Raw genomic sequence first — 25,683 nt, forward strand, 5'->3', positions numbered from 1 at the left:
GAACATGAAGGCAGGTGTCTCTCCAAGTGCTCTGCCCAGGGGCCTAGTGCCTCCACCTCTGAAGAAACAGCTGTGAACTCTTAAGCTGAGGAGAAAACCCCTCCCCTTTGGAAACCTGTCTGGGAAGGGGTAGGAGTTGAACTTTGGGGAAGCTGGAATGTGGGGTGCCAGGCAGAGGCAAGGAAGGTTAGTGCTCTCTGGAAATTCCACAGATAAGACAGATGAGGGCCCCACCTTGCTGCCTATAACTTTTTTTTGGCCCTGCCGCACGGCATGTGGGATCTTAGTTCCCTGACCAGGGATCGAACCCGTGCCCCCTGCAGTGGAAGCGCGGAGCCTTAACCACTGGACCACCAGGGAAGTCCCCTGCCTACAACTTTACTTCAACCCCACAGTTTATGGGGCAGTGGAACCTAATCTGCGGGACCATTCTTCTTTCTCAAGTCCTGAGCAAAAGAAAATGCCCAAGACAGCCTCTGGAGCCGCTGTATTCTCATATTCTATGTCTCTCCTTTGTCCTTCCCCCACTGCTGGTAGGTCTGGCTCTAGAGTCATGGTCCAGACCCCGGGTTAATGGGGGAGCCAGCAGGATACAGAAAACATAGCAGTGCCTGCATCAGCCCGTGTCCTGGGAAGGGACACGACATGGACACTAGTAAATAACTGATTTTACTTAAAGTATCTTTTGCTTGAGCAAGAAATTTGTGAATAGAAGCAATTTTTCTCTTTTTATTAAACAGGTTGATATGTTTGTACACTGAGTATCTAACTAGTCTCAAGAAAGATACAGACCTTCTTTTAGGAAGGTCTGTCTTGTCTCTTCCATTTCAGTGAGAAAGCAGAGGAAAAGAGGAAAGAGATGCTGGGTAAGAAGCCGCCCAGCACTCCCCAAGGCCAGCGATGCTTCAGCCCAAGAACCCTGCTCTGCTCAGGGGCTATGGGAAGCCTTCCCAAATCCCTTCAATTGCTAGTGGCCTTGGGAACTTTTGGAGTCCTGCAGGTCCCCCAGCTCCTCCCATTTATCAGTTCCCTGCTAGACTGATCTCTCAACCAGTTTCTTGTGAATATTCTCCTGTTGTGTTTAAGATGTTCTCCACGCTCTCTAGTCTAGCATGACAACAATTCACTAAAAGGACCAACCTCAGACTGTTTCCAGGGGAGATTTGGAAATAAATGTCTAACTTGTCCCAAGTCCTCTGAAATCTTTACCTTCCCCCTGCTTTTTGGCTGTTCTCACTCTCTGAATTCTGTTCATAGGGCACCGATCTTCCCTGGCCACCCACCCATCAGATAGGATGCTGTCCTGGGGAAATGAAGTATGTGGCCTTTGTCCAGAGGGATCAGGTATCTGGCCAAACAAAGAAACACTGTCTCTCAAGTGTGCACCTGGGTAAGGGACCGAAAGGAGCAGGCCCTTTTGTGAATGGGTCCACTATTCCCCACACTGAAGCAGCGTTACCCACATGAAGGGAATTCTTACTCTAGTTGGTTTTCATTTAAATACCCTCTGACCTTTACATTTTCCTTCCCATGGATCACCTGTTTCCCAAGTTCCACTCAGTGAAGTCATGAGGTAATATGGTTCTGATACACAACCCCACCCCTTAAAAAAACTTAGCAGTTCAGCACTATGTGAAGTAACTTATTTGAAATAAACAATTTCATAGCTTGGCTTTTAAAAGTAGCAGTGTTACTGGATGAAGCAAGGAATTGGCATTAGGCAGCCAACTCCCTCTCCCCATCCTACACACCCTGAAACTTGGGACCAAATCTGGCCATAAATATTCCTGGGAAAGACCCTGTGTCATGAGGGTCTAGAAACAGTGAATTGGGGGTGGTGGGGAAAGGAAAACAGGCAACTCGATGGAGTCAGACTTTGGCAGAGGTGGTTGAACAGCACATCATGCACACAAACCGTCACAGACAGGCATGCCAAACCCACCAGCACAAACTACTTACTTCAAGAACCTGCTGCTCAATACCAGTGGGAATTCCAAGGGAAGGGAAGAAGGAAGGGAGTGAGAGCCAGGAGAAAAGAGAAGATATTGACAGACTTTAGGAAAAACATCTTCATGTCATTTATGAAGCAGGAGAGCAGCCATCTGGGCCTCTTGGGCCTGACCACGCTGGCTGGTTCCTTCACCACAGTCGGGGTGCACGATCATGTGGCGCTAGACCGTCCCTCAAAGTGTGACTCAGCCAAAGCGCTGCTGTTCGGACACTTGGCTGAGGGGCCCTGGGAGCAGATTAGGTGGAAGTCTCCTCAGGAGAGAGCCCCCACTTGGGCTGGTGATATGACCCCTCCCCTCTCCTCCCCACAACTGGATTCTCACAGTATTGTCCCAAGTGCTACCTTTTTTCCCCCCTCTGGCCCACTCAGGCCATAGACCCTGCCTGCCCTCTCATATACTTTCAATAACATTACTTTCTTCCGAACACCACACACGGTGCTTTCCACGTTTTAACTCATCAGATCCTCACAACAACCCTATGAAGTAGACACTTCTATTACTCTCAGTTTATAGATGAGAATAATAGGCCCTATTAAGATGGACTGAACTGGACCCAAATGGAATGGAGGAAGGGAGGATTCCCTTTCCAACCTTCTATTTAGGATTGGCATGGATGTTCTTTGAGGGATCAACATATTCAGTAAAAAGTAGGGCATTCATAATTTCGACACACTCAGCAGTAACTCTGAGCAAGCTTATTTTTCTAGACAACAGGCTACCCGGAGGAACATGGTCAAGTGTTCCCCATTCAGTTTCTCACAGATATGTCTCCCTAGAGATTTTAGATAGAGCAGGTTTTTGTTCAGAGGGCTCCTTGTCTAAAAGACCTGGCACGGCACCTCCAATGAGAAAAGCACTTCCATCCAAGCACTGCTGCACGGGGAGGCTCACCTCGGCCTGAAGGCTTTCGAGTCGGATGATGTGCTGGTTGGTTGATGAATTTTTCTCCCGAAAGTCTTCTCTGAGGGCATGGACTTGCATGGATAGCTGTCTCTCAACTTCTGATGCCTGCAAGCAGAAGAGACCATAGAGCTGATTTAGAGGTTGTACAAAAGAGGCCTGATTTGCCTTTCATTTCTCAAGCATCTCTTTGCAACTCTATTCTACAAGTACACGATGAGAAACTGGTTTCCCATCCCTGGTCCCTTTGTTCCCTCACACCCAAACAAGACTAACCCCTATCCCTACCTCCACCATGAATGACTCTGTCTAGGTCTAAGACCACTTTGCTGATCAGAGGAAACAGGCCTAGAAAGTTGTAAGTTCTCAAATGTCAGTTATCATCATTATGATTCTGCACACAGCAGAAGCTCAGCAAACATCTAAATTGAGAGACATTCTCAGTATTTTACATGGAAGAATAAGACTGATACACCTAATACCTTAGAAATTCCTTTATTTCTCCCATACATTTCCTTAGTGGGGCCCAGGCAAATCATCTCTGTCTGTATTTCTTACTTACAGTCAACATGGGTACTATTTAAAATACCCTGTCACGTCTGTCAAGATTTTTGCTGTTCATTCCTCAAGGAACTTTCCATTCTCTGGGGAGTGCTGGCTGAGGTGCTCGTTTCCCACCCTTATCCATTTATTCTCTAATGCTGAAACACAGCAAACACCAAATACCATTCGGTGTGTCAGCACCTTCTCTTGAATATGCAGGAGAGTACTTTGAAAGAATGCACCCTTGGAAAGATATGAACTCAGTCATCCTCCGGAGGGCCCAGCCCAGCCCCCACTGAGGAAAGCCCTGAACCCTGCCCTGTGGAGGAGAGCCACAGGACAGGTTAAGTAACTGCCTCAGTGCTTTTCTGAGGCCAAATAGGGTCAGTAAGCTTTATGCGTTCTCAGGAAAGATCACGGTGTGCAGAAATGGTTGGGAAAGGCTTTCAGAGGAGGTGGGGTGGTAATAATGTTGAAATGGTAGGCTAGTTGTTCAATGAGGCTCTTACAGTAATGGTTATACGTTCAATAGCTCCTTTTAACTTCAAGTGCTGTATAATCAATTGTCCATCTTTTTTTGGTTCCATAGATTCAACAAACGTGCCCCCCGCCCCAGACTACAGAGCCACAAAAATCAATCTCTAGTGCTAATTTTTAAACAATTACAAAACATACAACAAAAGAAAGTCAAAACATCTCTTTTTCTTCCTTATTCTAAATTTAATTTTAGACACTACCAGCTTGTTTCTTAATCACTCAGAAACACAATATTAGTCATCCTTGCCTAAAAATAAAATTAGTATTATTTATTGAGTACTTCACTATGTGCCAAGAACTGTGCTAAATGCTTTACCTCAACTGTCACAACCAAAGTAGGGCCTGTCACCCTCAACTTACTACCAAGGCAACAGGCTCAGGGAAGTGAGGGAACTTGCCCCACATTTTAGTGAATGACACCATCAGAATGGTAAACCTTGGGTTGTCTTACTCCGAAATTAGGACTGCAATACTGCCTTCTTACACAGTATCTTGAAATAGTTTTTCCTATTTCTATCACTCACTATTGAAACCAACTTCATGAGTCCCATTTAGAAAGGCTGTCTTTCTTTCTTTTCTTCTTCTTCTTTTTTTAATACTAAGCAATTTTATTTATGACTCTTGAAATTTCTTCGAATAGAATTTAGGGCCCATAAGGAAAATTTCCTCTTATAAATGCTGCAGTTCGATTGCCTATACTGAATTCAGTTGACTATCAGGGTTTCAAATATGTTCAGATTACAAAGCACTGGGTAATTCAGGCAGCTGACCTCATTCTGAGTATCACTGCCTTGACATGAATCATGAGACAACCAAAGAGATGCACTGAGGTCTACAAATCTAGCCCAGGTGGTATCAGAAATGCTCCTGTAGACAGTCTCCTCTCAAAGTGATCTTCCTAGAAATAAAATTTGTCTCTTCCCTCCAGGAAGCATGACACCAAAGTCTCAGCTCCTAACCACTATGTTATAATGTTTCCTTTAATTGTCTGACTCCTCAGATGTGCCCAAGGATATACTGTTCACAAAGACTTCTAACCTACAGCTCTCATATGAATCTCCAACAGCCCTAAGAAGCAGGAATTGATGGCCTCATTTTTCAGACAAGGAGGTGGAGGCTGAGAGGAGTGGCACTGCCCTGGTCTTCAGCCTCCCGGTTCTGTGCTCTCCCACCACACCATGGCCACCTCCAGCCAGGTGGCCAGTCATTTGTCTGTGACGGTGATGGAGGGGAATGGATCAATCAGACATATAAGTACCATCTGCAAGGAGCTAATGCACCTTCCAAAGTATATTATTTCCTTCTTTTTCGGATATGGAAACTGGCTCAGATACTTAGACCTGACTACCAGAATGAATATTAGCTATTTCTGCACATAAATAATAATCCCTGAAGTTTGACATAACTCTAATGTTCTAAATGCTTTCTGAACAAAGTATCAGAAAGGTTACAAAGCCAATTTTAGTTCTATAGTGGATTTCAGAGCTTCTTTGAAGTTCTTCAAGTAGGAGAGTAAGCCAGAATAACAGTGGTCTTTCTGAAGAGATCTGCTCTGCTCCTGAGAGGAGGGATGTATGATGAAAGGAAAAAAAAGTTAAGGGTCAGATGGTCAGGGTTAAGAGTTCCTGTCCTACCATAGATATGGGTATGAGTTATATGAGTCATTTAACCTCTTTGAGTCTCACTTTCCCAATTTATAGACATATTCCTCCTTTACATTGTAACACAAAAAGGGCAGGTTTGAAGGTGTGCCCATTTCCCTATTTGTAAATCAGGACTTCGTGGGATTGAGTCTAATCACTGAAGTGTAGGGAAATAAAGAAAGGAAAGAAATATCGCATTGCTACAAGTTTAGGGCAACTAGGATCAGTTGTTTGTTTTTTAAAAAATCTCAGGTACTGAGAACACCATGTGTATGTTATAAGGAGCTGTCATACACACAAGTCCACTGAGAACAGCCTGTTAGGTGACTTGGCCAACATCATGAAGGTCAAGCTAAAAAATATAGGGAAATACAGAAATATTCGGCAGCCATACCTTTCAGTTCTGTTCTCCTGGTGGCCTTGCAAAGATAAGCTATTTAATATCCAGGAGCCATACCTCTCTTGGAGATAAAAAACTTTCTCCTTCTAGGTTTAGGGCAGCTAGTCATGGCCCTGGGAACTTTTTTGGTGGTGGTGAGGTTATATTAATTATATATTAATTCATTTTGAAAGCAGAAAATGACAGGCATGGGACTTACAGTTTACTTCTCAAAATGATGAGTTTTGGCTACCATGCCTGATTAAGCAGCCAGTAACAGCTGTGGCAAAACTGGCAGAGAATGACATCTATAATCATAGGTGAATATAAAAAAAGATGGTATGCTTTTAGCTCAGGTATTCTTTTATTCTTAAACTCTTAAATTTTTTTTAATAATAAGAGTAACAGGTGACTTCCCTGGTGGTCCAGTGGCTAAGACTCCGTGCTCCCAGTGCAGGAGGCCTGGGTTCGATCCCTGGTCGGGGAACTAGATCCCACATGCATGCCACAACTAAAGAGTTCGCATGCCGCAACTAAGAGCCCAGTCTGCATGCTGCAACTAAGAAGTCCACATGCTGCAACTAAGACCCGGCGCAGCCTAAATAAATAAATATTAAAAAAAAAAAAAGAGCAACAAATGTTTAGAGTAAAACAAATTAAGACAAACTGAAGGACTGAAATGAAAGTTTAAGTCTCCACTTATTCCTAATCAGCAGTACCACTCTCTAGTGATATATCTAATATCATCCATATTAGAGATACTTCTTGTGAGTCTTTGTAGAAATTTTCTATTCACATCTATCTAAAACATTACTAAAATTTTGGCTTTAAAAATACATATAGGGCTTCCCTGGTGGCGCAGTGGTTGAGAATCTGCCTGCCAATGCAGGGGACGCAGGCTCGAGCCCTGGTCTGGGAATATCCCACATGCCGCGGAGCAACTGGGCCCGTGAGCCACAACTACTGAGCCTGCGCGTCTGGAGCCTGTACTCCGCAACAGGAGAGGCCGCGATAGTGAGAGGCCCGCGCACCGCGATGAAGAGTGGCCCCCGCTTGCCGCAACTAGAGAAAGCCCTTGCACAGAAACGAAGACCCAACACAGCTAAAAGTAAATAAATAAATAAATAATTAAAAAAAATACATATAGTGTTTTAACATCTTTCTATGTCAATCTGTAAATCTACCTTATTCTTTTTAACAGTTATCTGGCATTTAGTTATATGAATATACCATAATTTATTTAACTAGTCCCTGCTTATGAGCATTTATAGAGTACTTCAATTCTTTGCTATTATAAACAGTGCTTTCAAAAAATATCCTTGCTAATCAATCTTTGTACTTGTGGGAGAATACCCTATAACTGAATAAATTCCTATAAGTGGAATTACTAGATAAAAGGAATGCATATTCATTTTTATAGGCACTGCCAAACTGTCCTCCAAAAATGTTGGCTCAATTTACTGTACCCCTACTGACAGAGTATAAATATGCCTGCTTCCTAATACCTTGCCACCACTGGGTATTATGAAATGTTTTAATCTTTAGATACTTATTTGTAATGTTCTCAAAAACATCTCTTTTACTTTCATTGCATAAAGATTGAATAAAGAAAACAAGACATTCAAGAAATAACTCTAGTTCTGTTAAAGAATGCTGGAAAGTTTAACACATACATTTCTTGAACTATCTGAAATGAACTACTTTTATAATCTGAGTGCTCGGGTAATTATTTATTATTTAATTAATCCTCAAATTGGCAAAAAAAAAACTGACAGTGTGTTCCTTCTGCCCAATATGCTTGATTTGGTCAAGTACCATCTAGGACAGATTACTTTCTCTCCACTGAGCAGAGCTGTTCCATGATTACTTTTCTTATTGACATGATTAGCAACATAAGAATATTTCACTAAACTGTAACATTTTAAATTTGCTTAAACTGGCCAAAGTAGAACTATTAACTATATACTTTTTTTAAATTTTATTTTTATTTTTGGCTGCATTGGGTCTTCATTGCTGTGTGTGGGCTTTCTCTAGTTGTGGCAAGCGGGGGCTACTCTTTGTTGTGGTGCGCGGGCTTCTCATTGAGGTGGCTTCTCTTGCTACAGAGCACGGGCTCTAGGTGCGTGGGCTTCACTAGTTGCAGCATGTGGGCTCATTAGTTGCAGCACTCGGGCTCAGTAGACGCGGGAGCGCATGGGCTTCAGTAGTTGTGGCACACAGGCTTAGTTGCTCCGCGGCATGTGGGATCTTCCCGGACCAGGGATCGAACCCGTGTCCCCTGCACTGGCAGGCAGATTCTTAACCACTGTGCCACCAGAGGAGTACCAACTATATACTTTCTTGTTAAATGGAGGCAAGGAAGTTGCATTAGTTACACATGAGCATCCATTTAACTTATTTGTGAAAAGAAAGAAAATGAGCCAATTAACTTAGAAATTATAGTAGGAGAGATCTACCATTTTATTTTTATTTTTTAACTGAAGTATGATTGATTTACAGTATGTGTTATTCAGTTGTACAGCAAAGAGATTCAGTTATACACACACACACACATTCTTTTTCAGATTCTTTTCCACTATAGGTTATTACAAGACATTGAATATAGTTTCCTGTGCTATGCAGTAAGTCCTTGTTGTTTATTTTATATATAATAGTGTGGATCTATTAATCCCATAAGTTTGTTTTCTATGTCTGTGAGTTTGTTTCTATTTTTGTAAATAAGTTCATTTGTATTATTTCTTTAGATTCCACATATAAGTGATATCATGTATTTGTTTTCCTCTGACTTTCTTCACTTAGTAAGATAATCTCTAGGTCCATCCATGTTGCTGCAAAAGACAATATTCCATTCATTTTTATGGTTGAGTAATATTCCATTTGTGTGTGTGTGTGTGTGTGTATTGCACAGCTTCTTTATCCATTCAGCTGTTGATGGACATTTAGGGTTGCTTCTATGACTTGGCTATTGTAAATAGTGCTGCTTTGAACACTGGGGTGCATGTATCTTTTTGAATTAGAGTTTTCATCTTTTCTGAATATAAGTCCAGGACTGGGATTGCTGGATCATATGATAACTCTATTTTTAGTTTTTTATGGAACCTCCATATTGTTCTCCATAGTGGATGCCCCAATTTACATTCCCACCATCAGTACAGGAGGGTTCCCTTTTCTCCACACCTTCTCCAGCACTTACTATTTGTAGACATTTTGATGATGGCCATTCTGACTGGTGGTACTTTGGTGGTACTTCATTATAGTTTTGATTTGCATTTCTCTAATAATTAGTGATGTTGCGCATCTTTTCAAGTGCCTGTTGCCCATTTGTATGTCTTCTTTGGAGAAATGTTTATTTAGGTCTTCCGCCCATTTTTTGATTAGGTTGTTTGCTTTGTTTTCTTTTTTTTTTGATATTAAGCTGTATGAGCTGTTTGTATATCTTGGAAATTAAGCCCTGTTAGTTGCATCATTTGCAAATATTTTCTCCCAGTCCGTAGGTTATCCTTTTTGTTTTTTGTTTCTTTTTGGGTCGCAGCACGCGGCACACAGGATCTTAGCTGCCCGACCAGGGATCGATCCCGCCGCACCCCCTACAGTGGAAGCACATAGTCCTAACCACTGGGCTGCCAGGGAAGTCCCTATTTTTCAATTTTCAGTTTCTGTAACAGAACCCCAGAATATGGGTTTGTTTTGAAAATACATTTTGTTGATTTTCCCCCAATCTTTCTACGTGTGTATGTATGTGTGTATGTACAATTACCCACGATCATATTACTCATATAGATTTTTCCATTTTTCACTTAGCATGGTACCAGAAACATTTCCATGTTATTTATTATTACACTTCTTAATCGTCACTTTAAGTGACTGCATAATATTCCATCAAGTAGATATGTTATGATTTCCTTTACCATTCCCTTATTGTTAGGCATCTGGGATTTTCCTATATTTTGCAATTATAATGAATACGTGTCACCTTGGTGGTGGCAGCAGAACTTTACTACTAGTAGAAGTGGAATAGAAAACCTAAGTTTTCCAGTAGAATGGAAAAACTGAGTCAGAAAAGTAGATGATTATACTTTAGAATAGAAAATCTACACTAATTTGAACCGAAAATGGGTTTATGATTAGCCTTTGCTTAACTGGAAAATCCAATTAACCTGAAGTCTGTATTTTCTTACTTTCAAGGTCTTATAGTTAAAAACCTTCAAATTTGGTAATAGGTGCCATGAGCCTACTGATAGTAAAAAGGAGGCTTATCATGTAATATGCTATCTTGATTATTTATAGTAATAAAAGCAATAGCCATCTACTAGATGGTAAGTAAATGCAAAAATGTATGATAGCCTTTTGTTCTCACTAGGCTTTAGTATGCCAATTCCTCCCAAAGTCTTTCAAAAATAAAACTCAGAAGTTAAGTTTGTTTTGTATTTATATTTTACTTAATATATAAAGATAGTAAGATTTTCACCAATACCTTTCCAAAGAGGAGGTTTCATTTCTGGTAATACGGTGGGCTAGGTTATTTGGGCTGACCTTCCTACTGAAAACAGCTAAAAATACTGGATAAAGTGGAAAAGATTTCTTAAAAGCATCAAAGAGCTGACAAGATAGTGACAGAGTCACATTAATATTTCACATATGCAAATTATTACAACCAACCAATGGAACACAAACAGTAACAAATAAACCTAACTACACCACAAATAAATAGCATAACCACAACTGTAGGGCGCCAAGAAGAAAATAACTTACTTAAATAGCTTTGGAAAACAGTCTTTTGACTGTATACTATAAGGTTCAGGGAAAAAAGAACTCTACAGAGCTACTGAACTGTAGTTAATAAACTTGTTTCTCACAGATGTATGGTTTAGCAATTCTAACATTACTGTAGTGTTTAACAGAATTGAACAAATAAGTAAATGTACCATGGATAATGAGAACCGGGTTCTCTTGTGGAAAAAAAAGTAACAAGTAAGGGAAGAGGGAAGGCTAACATGAACTCTGTGGTACTGGACTAGAACTGGAGACATCAGAAAGAATTTATGGTTTTTAATACATATATAAATGGAGAGATTGAGAAATGATTATAGATATCTGTTTATGAATGTGTTAGCATTTACACACTTATTTCCTAATTCTGTCTTCTGAGAGGGCCTAAAAGTAATGACATTCTACTGCTCACATTGGTTTCTATATACCAATCTCTAATAAATGAACTAAAGCTCCTTGGAGAAATGGCTTGTTCCAGGGTTGGGGAAGGAAAAATACAAGATGAGCCTGGAACATCTTGTGATGCCAGAAAGAAAGGAAGTGCTCCAAAAATGATGGAGGTACACTGAATGGACATAGGAGTCAACTCGAAGGAGCTCCCAATGGCTAAGGCTGGGACCATATGATCAATAAAACAAATAATGACAGCAATGGATTATAATGCATAGAATAAAATAAATATTCATGAATCTGCAATGGTAAGTAAATAATTGGATAAATTAATTAATAAGGGAAGAGAGGCAGCTCTTCCTTACAGAAGAATTCCAATTAATAAATGTAGAAGGACCATTGGAGACAGAAAATCACCATTAGGCAAGCATCACAGTAATAACTGTTTCAGGCAAGAGCTAGAGGATGGGGACTTTCTTGGTGGTCCAGTGGCTAAGACTCCATGCTCCCAATGCTGGGGGCCCAGGTTCAATCCCTAGTCAGGGAACTAGATCCCACATGCCGCAACTAAGAGTTCGCATGCTGCAACTGAGACCCGGCTCAGCCAAATAAATAAATAAATAAATACACACAAAAAAAGAGCTAGAGGATGAATGCTAATAACTGGTGGGCAAAAGTCTGACAAAAAACAGGATATTTACATGGTCTCAAAGTATCTCCCCGTAAGACTTATTGATTACAAAGAGGAAAAGAGTAACTTCACAGTGGAGAAGCCTGGCAGATACTACCTTAGCCGAGTGGTAGAAGTTAATATCACCAGTAAAAAGAATATATATATCAACACCTCATGTCCTCAATATGAAACACAGAGAAGGGCACAACTGCATTTCTGTGCTATTGCTGCAAAATTGCATAACCTAATTTAATCATGGCAAAACATCAGACAAACCCAAATTGAGGGACCTTCTATAAAACAACTCATCATTACTCTTCAAAAGTACCAACTTCAGGAAAAACAAACCAACACTGAAGAACTGTCAGAGATTGCAGGAGACAAAATAAACATGACAACTAAATATGGGAGGTTGAGCTGGATCCTGGGCCAAAAAAAGGATGCTGGTGGGAAAATTGGCAAAATTCAAGTAGGTATGTGGATTAGTTAATATTGCCTCAATGTTAATTTATTGGTTTTGATAACTGTACTATGGTTACGTAAGATGTTAGTATTAGGGGAAAATAGAAGAAGGGTATATGAGAATATCTATTTTTTTCCCTAACTTCCTTATAAAGCTAACATTATTAAAAAAAAAAAAAATACCGCATTGGTAGTGCCATTAGACACTTGGCAGGAGAAAACAAGTCATCTCTGAAGGATGGTAACTTCATCCAAAGATCAAATAATTTCCATAAATAATTTTCTAATAAAAATAAGCAGATTAGGGGCTTCCCTGGTGGCGCAGTGGTTGAGAATCTGCCTGCCAATGCAGGGGACACGGGTTCGAGCCCTGGTCTGGGAAGATCCCACATGCCACGGAGCAACTGGGCCCGTGAGCCACAATTACTGAGCCTGCGCGTCTGGAGCCTGTGCTCCGCAACAAGAGAGGCCGCGATGGTGAGAGGCCCGCGCACTGCGATGAAGAGTGGTCCCCACTTGCCGCAACTAGAGAAAGCCCTCGCACAGAAACGAATACTCAACACAGTCATAAATAAATAAATAAATAAATAAATGAATGAATGAACGAACGACCGTGAATTTCTAAAAAAAAAAAAAATAAGCAGATTATAGTAAAACAAAAACAAAAATACCCATAGAAACAAAGACTCATGAGCAAGAACCAGCACAAACAACAACAGAAACATTCATAATGACTTCAGATCCTAGAATTATCAGATATAGATTATAAGACAACTGTGATTATGTTTAGATAAATAAAAGACATGATTAAAAATATCTCTGTGGGGCTTCCCTGGTGGCGCAGTGGTTAAGAATCTGCCTGCCAATGCAGGGAACACGGGTTCGAGCCCTGGTCTGGGAAGATCCCACATGCCACGGGGCAACTAAGCCCGTGAGCCACAAGTACTGAGCCTGCGCATCTGGAGCCTGTGCTCCGCAATGGGAGAGGCCACGACAGTGAGAGACCCGCGCATGGCGATGAAGAGTGGCCCCCGCTCGCCACAACTGGACAAAGCCCTCGCACAGAAACGAAGACCCAAAACAGCCAAAAATAAATAAATAAATAAATAAATTAATTAAAAAAAAAAACCCTCTGTGGAACAGGAAAATATAAAATACAACTGACCAGACTGAAAATGACACAAGATGTCTAGCAATAAAAAACAATCCTTTGAGTTCACATAGCACCCTGGACACACACCTCTAGCAGAGCACGTATTACATTTTATTACAGTTATCCATTTGCATCCTTCTCCCTCACCACATTTTATGCTTTTTAAGGTGAGGAGTGACTGAGTCTAATTCATTTTTGTATTCCCAGTGGATAGTACAATGCCTGGCATATGATAAGTATGCAAAAAATGTCTGAACTGAACTGAACTAAGTATCTTTCATGGCTGACAGAAACTGCCCTTGAGCAATTAAAAGAATCAAGTCTAAATGTATAGTAGTATAGCTACTATAGGATGAAAAAAAACAAAAGTAAAAATCTCCAAAGAACTAGAGTAGACACACAGACCCCCAAATTTAAGTCAAAATGTTAACAAAAGTTTATTAAGCTTCTACTGTGTGGCCAGATTTATGCTATGAACTAGGGATACAATAGTGAGGAAGACAGATCTGGTCTCTACTTTAGGTTCTAAAAATGTCAGAGCTGGACCTTACTAGAAAAAACAAACCAGTTATTTGAACTCCCTCATTGCACAGATAAGGAAACTGAGGCCCAGAAGGGATGCATAAGGGTCACATAACGAGTAACTGAAAGGTAAACAAATGAGATACCAATTTAGGGAGAATGAGTGAAAAGAATGGAAAAACAAATCACAAAAAACAGGGACTTAAAATTTTAATAGCAATGCAGTTGATACAGAAGGTTAGAGAATGAGAAAACAAAACCAAACCTGAGACATAGTAAGTAGAGTACTGATGCTTGCAAATATTCAAAGAAAAACATTTTCTTTTCCTGGTCTCTCATCTTGGGTTTCAACTAGATTAACTATTTTAATCTCTCTCCTGCTAGACTTTGAGCCCTAGTATCCACATTATTTAGTACATCACTGGTGCTTAAAACATATTTGGAGAATGAATGGTTTATGTTTTATCAGAAAGTCAGTTTTCCTGTCAAGTTCTATTTTTCACTTTAGAATACAGAGTATCCTCTCTAGACTTTGCAAAGTACTACTTTACTACCAAGCCAAAGCAAACACAGAAACAAACACCTAACAATTCTTTCGAGTGAAAAATTTAAGATTTTAACAAAATGAAGATAAGTTTCATATTGATCAAGCTTTTCATTTTATTTTAGCTTAATGGGAATCTGTTTTTCTGAACAACCCAAAGTTCCATGCCTGTTACAGGTAGACATTTGCCCATCTAATCCATGTTGGGTTATTGGGTTCTTCTAAGTTTATGCTGTTACATGATAATGGTGTGGCTATGGACATCTGCTGTACTACTTTACTAATTAATACTATCTTAGTTCAGATATGTGATGCAGACAGATGAAACTCACTTTGTACCCAAGATTTATGTAGAAGGATGTTCACTGCACAATTGTTTGCAATAGTAAAAGACTGGAGGCAACCAAAGTGTCCACTGTTAGCAGATTGGATGTATCAGTGCAATGGAATGCTATATACATCTACCTGCACTAATATGACAGGTGAGAATTCTACCACTGAATCACCCATGCACTGATTACTTGCATTAATATGGAAAGATTTCAACAATGTAATATAAAGTGAAAAGAAAACAGCATATTTGATCCTATTTACCTAAGATTACGTGTATATGTTTATTTAAGTGCACACATGCATAGAAGGCCTGGAAGGCTGTTCATCAAAATGCTATCAGTGATTATCTTTAGAGGATGAGATTCCTAGTGATGTTCATTTTGGAAAAAAATTTGTCATAAAGTTTGAATATATTCTATAGTAGTATGCATTATCTTAATAATTAGGGAAAATAAAGTTATTTTATTTAAAAATACGTAAATTCATAAGATATCAACCTAGGGAGAAAGGTGAAAGAAAAAAAAATTAACATCAAATAAAGATCAGAAATTTTAGTAATAATGAGGCTGGGGAGAGCGATACAACAATCACAACAAACCTCAGACAGCATAAGCTTAGAAAGATTGAGGGGGAAGAGAAGTTATTATTATTATTTTTTAAACTTTTAAAGTTCGAAAACTTAGTTTCATGTCCCTATGAGGTATATAAAAAATACAAGACACAATCTCCATCCTCAAGTAGCTGAAGGAGAATGAGATGAACACTCATGAAGAAGCCAATATAAGGTACAGAATAAATATTTGTACATACTGACAGGTAGTATGAGAAATGCACAAATAGCTCAAGACAAAATATGGTAGATGTCTTAAGAGAAGGAACAACAAAGAATACAGCTGTGTGATCTTGAGAAAACTATACAACCACTATACCTCAGTTTCCTCATCTGAAAAAATGGTGATTAAAAGATCTACCTTGGGGCTTCCCTGGTGGCGCAGTGGTTGAGAATCTGCCTGCCAATGCAGGGGACACGGGTTCGAGCCCTGGTCTGGGAAGATCCCACATGCCGCGGAGCAATTAAGCCCGTGAGCCACAATTGCTGAGCCTGCGCGTCTGGAGCCTGTGCTCCGCAACAAGAGAGGCCGCGATAGTGAGAGGCCCGCGCACCGCGATGAGGAGTGGCCCCCGCTTGCCACAACTGGAGAAAGCCCTCCCACAGAAACGAGGACCCAACACAGCCAAAAATAAATAAATAAATAAAATTAAAAAAAAAAAAAAAAAAAAAAAAAGATCTACCTTAACAGTTATGCCAGCATTAAAATGAAATAATGTTAGGGAACCGTGGACCGGAGCCGTCCGCCCTGGCCAGGCATGAAAATAACTGCTTGCATAAGTTGTCTCACAAGAGAAGGTCCCAATAGGGAACAAGGAACTGACAAACTGCCGCCAACCAGAAGAATCAGGAGGGGCCGAAAAGAGGGAGGAGATGCCAGCCCATAATATATCCTGCCAACCTCCCAGAAACACTCACGCTGGAATCCATACTGACTGAGAGATGTGCATGCCACCAGGAAAAGCCCTGAGCCAGACCAAACATGGGCATGAGCAAAACGACTGGGCAGAGACAACCCGGAAATTAACCCCCATCTCCACAAAACCCAAGACTGCGAGCCACGACGAGGCAGAGCAGTTCTCCTGGGTTCCCTTACCCCGCTGCTCTCCGCTTGAGCGCCGCTTTTCAATAAAGTCTTTTGCTTCATCAGCACGTGTGGCTCCTCGGACAATTCATTTCTGAGTGTTAGACAAGAGCCCCTCTTGGGCCCTTGAAGGGGTCCCTCTCTGGTAACAATAATGTAGATAAAATGTTTAGCACAGACTAAATATGTAATATGTTATAGCTATTACTATTATTTATGATAAAGTGAAAACTCCAAATAGAATACTGACATTTGCTCAAAGGAAAACATGCAATTTGAAAGTTGAAACCTCAGAGACTATCTGGCTCTAACCCCTAATTTGGTGGCTGATGAAACTGAGGCATGGGTCAACAAAGTGAGGCCTTTGATATGATTTGCGTGAGCGAAAGTAAGGTTCTGCCTAAGATCACACAGCTAGTTGGCACTTGACTACTATTTTCAGTTTCTTTCCATTTCAATACCATTATTTTTCTTTCAGACAAAAACAAAGAGTCACATATTGGATGATTTTCAGGGATGCCAAAAACTCATCCCCTAGAATGAGGAAAGTCTGATGCCATTAGCAATGTTTATTACTCATGGGAGGGAATGCCTGCTTATATGAGATATGTGGAAAGCTGCTCTTTGACATTTAGAAAGTGTACGCCCACCAGATAGGGGCCATGTCTAATTTTGTTTTATTTGAAAGAACTTTAAAATTAGAGCACAATAACAGTTTTATTATCATCCTTTTCATCATTATCACAAACGTAATCCCTCAGCATCAAAGACCTTAATGGAAAAAGAAAAAAAGGAGAAATGTTAATCCACTTTTGTTTCTGGAGGAGGGCCATTATTCAATGTCAGATCCCTACTGCTAGTTTAAAAAAAATATTTCAGAAGAAGTCAGAGAGAATAGATTTTTAAATTTTTATTTTTAAATGTTCTATGAGGACTCATATAATAAAACAGGCCCTAGATATTGCCAATATACTGTATTCATAATCAAAGCTTTTGATTCATGTAGTCTTTTTTTTTTCTTTTTTAAACCAAAATGACACAATACTCTGTGTTCACTCGATGGCCTGGCACTTTGCACTAACTCCAACATGGATAAAACACTTGCTTTCTATGCTTTTAATTGAGGATACAGAGATGAATAAAACTCAACTCTTGTGGGAAAACTGTCTTCCAAATTCAGGCTCTGAAAAGAACATGGTCTTTCTTCTCTACCAGTTACGGCATTGTGTAACCTCAGGCAAAACTGCAGGACTCTTTGTGCCTTCGTTTCCTCACTTGTAAAATGTAGATAAAGTGGTAACTGCCTCAAAAGGCCGTTGTGAGGATGAGATAAATTAATCTATGTAAAGTGCTGAGAAGAGTGCCTGGTGCACAGTAAGTACTGCATGTGCCAGCTGTTCTGTTGCTACTATTGTGTGCATCACTATTAATGCTCTAATAACCTCAAAGATCAACTGGAAGACCTGATGTTCAAGTCATTGGCCCAGAAAGTCTAAAAGATTAAATACAAAAGAGGGCAGATCTTAAAGAGCCTAAGAAAATTTGGCATAGAGATTGACTGGAGAGAATGACAGCCCTCACTGAGGCCGAGATGCAGGGAATCTAGGCACTCTCTTTTATCCATGGATGTGGTGTGGTGATCATAGAGAAACCTTGAAAGGTCTCAGGGGTAAAAAAGGGGAGTGGATATGGAAATGTAGCCAAGCTAAAAGAATTACTATCCAGTTAAACTGAGGAACTGCATTGTCTGCAAGCACATGTCTGTCTTGGAATAGGCCTCCCTGTTCCCTCAGGGTTGAAAATACCAAAAGCACTGCAAACTTCCCAGAATTCGAAATGTTTATGCTTTCAAAAGATTACATGGAGATACCTGGAAAAGAAACTGAGAACCTTTTCATAATAAACAGGAAGGCTGAGGGGGAAGATAGATACTTTGAATGACATTCTACTTAAATTTTAATTTAGGTCAGTGATGGGAATGGGTTGGGTAAGTAGACACTTAGGAGTCCTTCACAAGAAGACAAATGGTGTTGTCCTAGGGACACACTCAGGATTCCCTCAGAAAATAACTGTCACAGCTAATCCTAATAAAGAAAGAAAATTCTAGTATTATTAATGTTTTTTATTTCTTTTGGTCATATGGCTCACCCGGGGACTCATCTAGACCTTAAAAAAGGTTGGAATGTTCAAATGTTCCTGTTCGGAGGTGCAGAAGGGTTAAGGAAAATTTGCTTTCCAAACTGGTGGTCAATTTCTTCTTCCCACCACCATAAAAACAAAACTATTAATCAAATTATGCTTTTTTCTTTTTTCCCTGTACATGCCTCTATGATTTTGCTTATGGTGTGCTCCCTTCTTGGAATATCTTTCCCTGAAAATTTTCACCTGATAAATTCTTAACCTTAATGGCCCAGTTCAGAGGTGACACCTGTATCGCTTTTATAATCTCCTAGGGTAAAATGACTACATTATTTGCAGTCCTGTAATAATACTCTATTTTGAGTATTACATACTCTATTCTGTTTATTTGTTTACTACAGTCTGTTCTGTTTACTTGTTTACATGTGTGTTTTCTCACACTGTGAAGAACTTAAGAACAGGAATTGGAACTCATATTAATCTTTGCTTAAAAAACGTATACAGCACATAGTAGGTGCTCAAATGTTTACTGTATGAGATAAAATCTGAACACCTTAAGTACTTTTTGAGATAGTCAAGCTAAGACTGGAGAAAACAGAAGTGGGATTAAGCTAAACCACAGGAGTGTCCCTTTAGCAAATTTCCAGCAGGATCATCAGGTAATTAATGAGATAATTCCCTTTGATTTAAATAGTCCATCCACAGGAAAGGGCATTATTTCCTCCTATAGGTCATCACCACAACTCAGGCGGACTTACGCTTTGATGTAAATCAGCTATGACTGATCTGCTGATTTGCTGATTGGTTCTTCTACATATACCTTCACTCTGCTTTTGCACGTGCAATCTTTTAATACTCAGAACCCACAACTTCTTCCCCTGTGCCTTCTATAAACCTCACAGAAGTCTTTCTTTTATAAGGTCATTACTGATTGATACAAAATAGATTTGAATGAAATCCTTTTTGGAGCTTGTCATTAAGTAGGCACCCCCAGAAGTATATATATGGAAGTAGGCTTTAAATTCAGATTTATTTGGGACTTCCCTGGTGGCCCAGTGGTTAAGAATCCGCCTTCCAATGCAGGGGACGTGGGTTCAGTCCCTGGTCAGGGAACTAAGATCCCCCATGCCGCCGCGGGGCAACTAAGCCCAAGCTCTAGAGCCCGTGCACCACAACTAGAGAGCCCGTGTGCCACAACTACTGAGCCCACACGCTCTGACACCCACATGCCGCAACTAGAGAAAAGCCTGCACACTGCAACGAAAGATCCTGCATGCCGCATCTAAGATCCGATGCAGCCAAATAAATATTTAAATTCACATTTATTTTATCCTGAAGAGAAGCCCATGTTCTGTTAGTTTGGGTTGAATGCAACAAACTAAATCTGAGGAAAAGAAAGATAATGAATATTTGTTAAGCACTTTCCATGTCCAAGCACTGCTCTAAGTAACACGTTATTTCATTTTATCTTAACAATGCTATGGGATATGTCCTGTTAACATGTTTTAAGGATGAAGAAAGTGAAGCTAAATGAGATTAAGTCACATAGTTGAGGTCATTTAATCAGTAAATGATAGAGCTAGTATTCAAATGCAGGTCTGATCTGAAAGCCAATGAAAATGCCACTCTACAACCACACCCACAGGAAAAGACTCCTCACACCTACCTCTGGTTAGGCTTACCAGCAACAACCAGACCTCCAGTAGGCACTTCTTCCTGAATGCTTTCAGACCGCTTTTGTAACTTATCTCCAGCCCTGACCTCTTCCCTAACTTCAGGCTCCTCTATCTAACTGCCTACTCAACACATCCAGTTGGATAGCTGATGTGCATCTCAAACTCAATGTGTATGAAAACTGAACTCCTCATTCTAGGGCCCTCCACCCCAACACGCTTTTCCTGCATCTTCCCTTTCTCAGGAGATGGCAACTCCATTCTTAGAAGTTTTAGGCCCACACAAAGGAATTATCACAGATTCCTTTTTTTCCCCCTTCTACCCACATCCAATCCATCTACAAATCCTGTGGGCTGTACCTTTGAAATTTACCTCAGAGGGTTGTTATGAGCATGAATGAGTTGATGCTTATAAAGCTGTTAGAACAGTGCTTGGCATAAGCATTATGAGTATTTATAAAGCAAAAGAAATATCCATCATCCTACCGCTACTCTCTGTCCCCACTTTCCCACCCTAGGTCTGGCCAGTATCATCGTTCACCTAGACTACTGACTGCAGTAAGTCATCACCTAAGTGGTCTCCCTGCTTCCAGCCTTGCTTGTCCTCCTAGAGTCTACTCTCCAAGCAGCAGAGCAATCCTTTAAAAACCCAAGTCATATCATGTCACTGCTCAAAACAATCTAGAGATTTTCCATCTTACTCAGAATAAAATATAACAAAGTCCTTATCATGGCTTATAAGACTCTAAAAGATTCCTGCCCTCACCCGCCCTCACCTCTGATCTGCTCTTTTATGCACTGTGTTCTCTCTGTTCCACTCCTCCTGGCCTCCCCGCTGTCCTCAGCCCTGTCGAGCATACTCTTCATCACCATCCGTGCATTTGCTATCCCGCTGCCTGGAACGCTCTTCCCTTAGATATTCGCAAGGCCTGTTCCCTCACTCACTCGTGTCTCTTCCCAAATGTCATCTCATCAGAGAGGCCTTCTTTGTTCACTTGACCCCTACATGTGTCAATCTCTAGTACCTCCCCGTTTAATTTTAATCTAGAGCACTTATCACACCTGATACTTAGCTTGCTAATTGAGGTATTGCTTCTCTCTCTGCCCCTGACGTCAGTTCCAGAAGAGCAGGGGCAGGTCCTTTATTTCGTTTGTCACCATAACCCCAGTACTCAGAACCGTGCCAGGCACATAGTAGACAAATTTGTTGAATACAGGGAAAACGTGTATATAGTCATTCATTTTCAACTTACAGTTGTCTATAACATACTCCTAAAATGTCACAGAGGACAAAACAAATTCTATAAAATCCCCCGTATTACAGGATGAGTTCAGTTTTCAGCAGGAAAATTTTACTTTTAAACATTAAGAATTTTATTTTTAAATCTTTCATTTGAGTAAAACTGACAGAAGATAAGTCAAGCCAGTTTTACCTTTGTACCTAATTACTTACCAGTAGTCACAAAACTCTATCAATAGTCATAAAAATATCTATAAATGGGATATAAAAGCCTTTTCCCCCCTCAGATTTACCTTATTGGTTATGTCCATTTTGCAAAAACTATTCAAACAGAATTCAAGCATAATGATATTCCCTTATGGAAAAAAATCCATGGCAAGATTTTTTCTTAAAAATATCTCCCACTAAATGTTCAAACATGGAAATGTGGAAGAACAGGGTTTAGATTTTGGAAACAGCAGCTAAGTGGTTGGGTGATCTCCTATGGGACATCCTACCAGTAAATTTGGGCATTTGTTGATGAAAATACTTCTCACAACTTGCCTTACTAAGATTATATATCATCTGATGGTTGCCATGGAAATAGCAATAATGCTAACAAGGATTAGCCCCATAGGGTTTTACCACTGGGTGCAGAATTATTTTCTGTGACGTCACTGGGGAAGCAATACAGATACTATGTGGGGATAAAAGCTGGTGAGACAAGTAGGGGAGCCCAAACTCTTCCTCCAAATCAGAGCCAATCCATTCCTCACTCTGATAATACCTATACTTCATCATCTAAGTTCTGATCCTCTTTAAACCCTACATCCTCCACAGAGCCTAATAAACCCTAGCTGTCAGTTCTTGCTTCTGTCTCTCATTTCATATTTTTAAAATGGCCTTCATATCAAAATTTAAGTATCTAATGATAGCATCTTATATGGTTCCCCAGATGCAAACTGAATGAACAATCCCTGAGTGCCTATCCTGCACCAGGTACCAGTGCTAAGTGCTGTCACGTGAATTATTTCCTGAAGTCCTCATAATGATACCTGTTAGGCAGGTATTAGTAACACACTATTTAGATGAGGAAACTGAACTTTGGAGAGGTTAAGTTACTTTCCCAGTATAACAATTTATTTCCTCAAAACAATCACTAGCATTTGACTATAGGCTCCTCAAGGAAAGAGTGGCTCACCTCTTGCCACTTCTCCAGGATTCAGAAAGGGCTTCGCTCACAACAGGCAATCAGTTGACAAAAAATGACTTAAAGAAAACCAACAGTGAAAAAAATAAAAAGAACTATGCTTGGTGTAAGCAAGTGGGGAGGCAAAGACTGCTGGGACTTTTGTTTGTTTTTTTTGTTTTAAGAAATCAAACATACTGAAAGACTTCTAACGATGTCCATTTACTATTTTGAAAAAATATTAATTAAAAGATCTTATATAAAGCTCTAACTATGAACATACTGTTTGGTCATAATCAGTTGTGAGATACGTTGCAAGTCATTTGTTATTACTAACAGAGTAATGAAGTAAATATTTCATTTCTTTAGAAAATTTCAATAGTCACAAATTCAAAATGTTCACTCGCTATATTTTCTTGACTAGAAGAGAAAAGGTATTGTATTATAGTTAGAGCTAGTCCTCTGGGCAAATTAAACATGTGTCTTGATGGAAAAAAGGTTAAGAACCAAAAAGTATTGGGACAGGGATCACCTGTCACAGGACTCCATTCCTAACTAGGTGAACATAAGCAATTCATGCAAGCAATCTGGCCTCGGTCTCCTCAGGCCTTCAAACACATGGGACAAACTAACTCTACCCACAGCCAAACCACCCTTCAGGGGCAATTAGACGTTATTTTGTGTTCTGAGTTGGCATCTGTTCTATTTTCTTGTTTCTCCAAAATGGTGAGGGAGCAAGAGGAGCTTACTGCTTCTGCAAACTGCCTAGTGTGTTGACTTCGTGAAGACAAAACCCATAAGCCTTGAAGTTGACTCAGTTGTCTCCTGAGAAAAATGGAAGGTCAAAGGATGAGTCTCTTTTTAAAAATTCAGATTAAGAAAAATAGAGGGGCTTCCCTGGTGATGCAATGGTTAAGAATCTGCCTGCCAATGCAGGGGACACAGGTTCAAGCCCTGGTCTGGGAAGATTCCCACATGCTGCAGAGCAGCTAAGCCCGTGCACCACAACTACTGAGCCTGCGCTCTAGAGCCCGCGAGCCACAACTACTGAGCCCATGAGCCGCAAATACTGAAGCCCGCGTGCCTAGAGCCAGTGCTGTGCAACAAGAGAAGCCACCGCAACGAGGAGCCTACACAACGCAACAAAGAGTAGCCCTCGCTTGCCGCAACTAGAGAACGCCCGCGTGCAGCAACGAAGACCCAACACAGCCAAAAATAAATAAATAAAATAATTTTTTTTAAAATTTAAAAAAAAAGAAAAATAGAAATTTATTTTGTAAACTTGGCTACAAAAATGTCTTTATGATTTTAAGCAAAGTAAGTTGTTCCAGGGCTTCCCTGGTGGCGCAGTGGTTAAGAATCCGCCTGGCAATGCAGGGGACATGGGTTCGAGCCCTGGTCCTGGAAGATCCCACATGCCGTGGAGCAACTAAGCCCGTGAGCCATAACTACTGAGCCTGCGCTCTAGAGCCCATGAGCCACAACTACTGAGCCCACGTGCCGCATCTACTGAAGCTCGTGCACTCTAGAGCCCGTGTTCCGCAACAAGAGAAGCCACCGCAATGAGAAGCCCGTGCACCACAACAAAGAGTAGCTCCAGCTTGCCGCAACTAGAGAAAGCCTGCGCGCAGCAATGAAGACCCAACACAGCCAAAAATAATCAAAATAAATAAATAGATAAATAAACACATGTAAACTTAAAAAAAAAAAAAGTAAGTTGTTCCAAGTGAATGTCCATTTCTCAGGAAGAGTTAAGAGATTAAAAGCATATCTCACTTTCTCAGCCATTAAGTACATAATGAAAACCCATTTCCGACTTCTCCAATGTGTTGGAAAATTGATTAGTTAATGTCTGCCAAGGCTTTCAAGTATAAAGTGCTATCTCACTGCTAAGCACTATTCTATTCAAATTTGTTTCTGCTTCCTTTCTGTCAACTCCCATGTCTTATCTGGGATGCGATGGTGGAGATTATTAATTAACTGCAGTCTTATAAACCTGAAACTTCTCGGGAGCAAGGAAGCTTAAAAAGATAGAAATGAAAACTTGGGCACTTTCAGACAGAGGCTCATTTAAATGTCAGAATAATTATTCCAAACCAAAAAGAATCCAAATAACCTGTCACCTCAGAGCTCCTAGGTAGAGGAGAAGGTGCTGTAAGAATCAAAATGATCATTCATTAATAGACCTGACATATTAAGAGGAAGAGCAAAAATACAAAAAGCAACAATTCCAAATAACATGGTAATCCAATATTCCAACACACAGTTATTGAACATCCACCACAGGCAAAGCAAGATGTTAGGCACTGATTAGGACGCAGCCCTGCTTTCAAGGAAGGACATGAAACAGGTAAATGAACAAACACATTTTACATTTGCTAACGTGAAAGCAACAACATAGAAGCACGCATATTAAAACATTCAATTGATAGAACTTAAGTTCTGGAAAGTGAATCCTCAAAGCATACTGAATCAATGTCTTTATTTATACATGTGTTCATGGATAATTGCTATTTCTATACAATGAGATTCAACAGCTCTAAGCTTTCCTGCCAATCAGCCATATTACTACATAAACCCAAATGAATGGGTATTAGGAAGCATGAAAGAAGTACATTTCCAGATGGACCTAGAGATTATCATACTAAGTGAAAAAAGTCAGACAGAGAAAGACAAATATTATATGACATCACTTATACGTTGAATCTAAAAAATAGTTCAAATGAAATTATTTATAAAACAAAAACAGGGACTTCCTTGGTGGTCCAGTGGTAAAGAATCCGCCTCCCAATGCAGGGAACATGGGTTTGATCCCGGGTGGGGGAACTAAGATCCCACATGCTGCAGGGCAACTAAGCCTGAGCGCCTCAACTATAGAGCCCGTGTGCCGCAAACTACAGAGCCCACG

General features: G+C 40.3%; 1 protein-coding gene across 5 annotated transcripts in view; it reads right to left on the minus strand.

The window, feature by feature from the left end:
• LOC309610617 (BICD family-like cargo adapter 1) overlaps window positions 1-25,683 on the minus strand; it is a 96,168-nt gene that overhangs the window by 23,298 nt on the left and 47,187 nt on the right. For 3 of the 5 annotated variants that reach the window (XM_082353681.1, XM_082353678.1, XM_082353680.1), the window contains exon 3: window positions 2,892-3,020. In XM_082353681.1, the coding sequence (XP_082209807.1) occupies window positions 2,892-3,020 (129 nt within the window). The remainder of the gene's footprint in view (window positions 1-2,891; window positions 3,021-25,683) is intronic. The other 2 variants (XM_082353679.1, XM_082353682.1) reach the window with 1 other exon arrangement.

The sequence above is a fragment of the Balaenoptera borealis genome (assembly GCF_965194805.1).
Source record: "Balaenoptera borealis genome assembly, chromosome: 14".
In the NCBI taxonomy this organism is placed as follows: Eukaryota; Metazoa; Chordata; class Mammalia; order Artiodactyla; family Balaenopteridae; genus Balaenoptera; species Balaenoptera borealis.